At 39.8% G+C, this 2977-nt stretch overlaps 1 protein-coding gene across 5 annotated transcripts in view; it reads left to right on the top strand.

Annotated features, from left to right (window-relative positions):
* LOC107560584 (zinc finger protein 501-like) overlaps positions 1–2592 on the top strand; it is a 176198-nt gene extending 173606 nt beyond the window's left edge. For all 5 annotated transcript variants that reach the window (XM_016244806.1, XM_016244805.1, XM_016244808.1 and 2 more), the window contains exon 4: positions 1094–2592. In XM_016244806.1, the coding sequence (XP_016100292.1) occupies positions 1094–2103 (1010 nt within the window). In that variant the 3' untranslated portion in view covers positions 2104–2592. The remainder of the gene's footprint in view (positions 1–1093) is intronic.
* Positions 2593–2977: the final 385 nt, after the last annotated feature.

The raw sequence follows: 2977 nt of genomic DNA, 5'->3' as shown, positions 1-2977 counted from the left end.
CAGAGCGCGTACACACCTCACGCACCGGATGCCGTGCGCGCGCTCAAAGACAGTTGCACATAGTGGTGTATTAGAGGTAAAATATGATATAAATACTGTTCGGTTTCTGGCACAAACTGATCGTTTCGTGTGTTAGGACATCAGTGTGTCGTCACGAGCCGCAGGGTTTAATTTGGATTTGTCTGTGCATGTTTTTACTCTCACAGATTTTGTTACCATTGCCATGCATTATACGACTGATAGACTGCAACAGCTGGAGTTAAAAATCATCAAATGTGTGTTCTGCTGAAGAAACAGTCACCTACATCTGGGATGTCCTGCGGGTAAGCAGATAAACATCACATTTTCATTTTTGGGTGAACTATCCCTTTAAAGTTGGTCTCCTTTTAAAGAAGACACTTGGCAGATTATTGTAGAAGTGAAAAAAGTTATAGAATTTTTATTACAAAAAAGTTATGGAAGTTTATGAAAAATTAAAATATTAATATTTTATATAAAATATATATTTTACAGCATGTTTTACTCCTAAAACTGCTAGAAAATTAAAACCAAATATCTGAACAAGTTGTGTTCCAAATTTGAGGTTGATATCTCAAAAAATTAGCTTTCAGTGAGAGTTTGTTTGGACGCAGTACCAAGCTTTTCCACTAGGTGACCATCAAACCCCATTAGTAACATGTTTTTCCATACTTTTCTCATTAATTATGAAGTAGACATCACATTCAGACATATTAAGGGCAGTATTCACGAAAACGAATTGATGTTTTTACAGATTTTTCACGATTTCATACGTGCATCACTATTTCAAAGTAAAGGTCAGAACTCGATCTCCGACTCCGATGAGTACTCTTCTTGCAACTTAATCAATTACAGTTGCTCTGTAAAATATTTCAAAAATGAGTCGCCAAATATGAAAACTAGAGTCTTTAAGCTTTCAAAGTCATCTGTAGGGACACTCCATGACATGGTGAGGATTAGTGAGATGTTTGGGAGTGATCCTGTTGGACCAATATACACAGATATTGTAATAACTATATAGACAGATAACTTGGTGAAATGCAAGTTAATTGAAATATTCCTCCGTTCCTCTCAGATGAAAACACCAGTTCATCTTCTGATGAAGAAACGGCCTCGACATCAAAAGAGCAGCCGACGACCAAGAGTTTCTCCTGCGTCACCTATGGGAAAACATTCAGCAAACGGGGAAATTTAGCAAGACATGAGAGAAAACACACAGAGCAGAAAGACTTCAGCTGCAAGGTATGCGACGTCAGCTTTCCTACCTTAAAAGAAAGAAGACTTCATTCAAAAGAGCACAGGGTGAAGAAGGAGTTTCGCTGCGAACAGTGCGGGAAGGTTGCCTTCTCTTCTGGTAATTTGAAAATTCACATGAAGACGCACACTGGCGAAAAGCCTTTCCACTGCAGCGAGTGCGACAAGTACTTCAGCGCCAAACAATCCCTTATTGTTCATAAGCGAATCCACACGGGGGAGAAGCCGTACAAGTGCCCTCACTGCGAGAAAAGATTCAGAGATGGGTCCCAATTCAAGACACACATGCGTTCGCACGCCAGCGAGAGGCCGTACCAGTGCAGCGAATGTGGGAAAACCTTTAAGCAGCCCATCTGTCTAATATCACACCAAAAAATCCACTCTGAGAAACTGCACCAGTGCGCACACTGTGACAAACGCTTCCGTCAGATCTCTCATCTGCATTGTCACGAGAGGACTCACACCGGAGAGAGACCCTACCTGTGCTCCCACTGCGGGAAGAGCTTTTCCGATCCGACTCATTTCAAAGTCCATCAGAGAATTCACACGGGAGAAAAACCGTACCAATGTAGCGTTTGCGGGAAGAGTTTCCGTCAACACACTAACCTACTGAAGCACCAGAGGATTCATACCGGAGAAAGACCATTCAAATGCTCACAGTGTGACAAGACGTTTGCTCGATCAGACGTGCTGAAGATCCACGAGCGAGTTCATACAGGAGAGAAACCTTACCGCTGCTCCATCTGCGGCGAGAGATTCGCTTATTTGGGGGGTTTTCAGACCCATCAGAACAAACACGCTAAAGAAGAAACCGCTCCAGAATCATTGTAGTGACTGTCATCAGTCAATCTGGAAGCTTATCCTGAAACAGTATAGGGTTTATAATGGCAGTCACATTGAGCTTTCGTGTGAATTGGGAGTGGAAATTGATTGTTGAATGCTGTGATTGTAGTCGTGTTTAACAGAGTAGGACAATGATGCTGTAACAACACAATTCTACAGGCAAAAAGCACCTATTTAAAAGTTGTTGTGTATATATATTTTTAAACTTTTTTTCCCCCAAGCAGCTTTTAAATCTCAAATAATTGTATGCTATCATATCAGATGTTTGCTGGAGGAACATACGCTAGCCGAGCAACTGCCATTGAGATGAATGGGACTACTAATGCATAACTTTCTGCAAGTGTATTAGACCTCCTTGATATGCACTAAGAAAGAAATTGTGGGGGAAAAAATGGAAATCATTGGTAAATGTAATAAAATGCATGAAATAATGTGGATACTTGGATATTCTGTTTTGTTCAGCACACTCAAGCCCTGGAACCAAGGTACTAATGTTTATTGTTATTATTATTTATAACTATTATTATTTTCATGACCAGAATTAAACACATATAGGTATTTTATTTAGAACCACATAATTGTGTATGTGTGTGTGTATACATATATACATACAGTAGTCAACATTTGAAGTGGATCAAAAAAGTTAATCATAGTTGTCCTAAGACAAGAACACATTTAGTTTTAGGTTTTAAGACACATTTGGTGAAAGGTTTTGATCCACTTCAAATGTTGTCTAGTGTATGTCTACTAAATCCTTTCTTTTCTTCTCAACCACCTCCCCCAGTATGATGAGATTTTGGTAGATTGTTGTCTTAAGGGTCAGCACTTCCATACTGTAGACATCATGTACAATTTCTTGCCA

Source organism: Sinocyclocheilus grahami, unplaced genomic scaffold (genome assembly GCF_001515645.1).
Source record: "Sinocyclocheilus grahami isolate Dianchi unplaced genomic scaffold, SAMN03320097.WGS_v1.1 scaffold734.1, whole genome shotgun sequence".
NCBI classification, from domain to species: domain Eukaryota; kingdom Metazoa; phylum Chordata; class Actinopteri; order Cypriniformes; family Cyprinidae; genus Sinocyclocheilus; species Sinocyclocheilus grahami.
The sequence above is the reverse complement of the archived record's forward strand: the minus strand, read 5'-3'. Positions and strand labels throughout refer to the sequence as shown.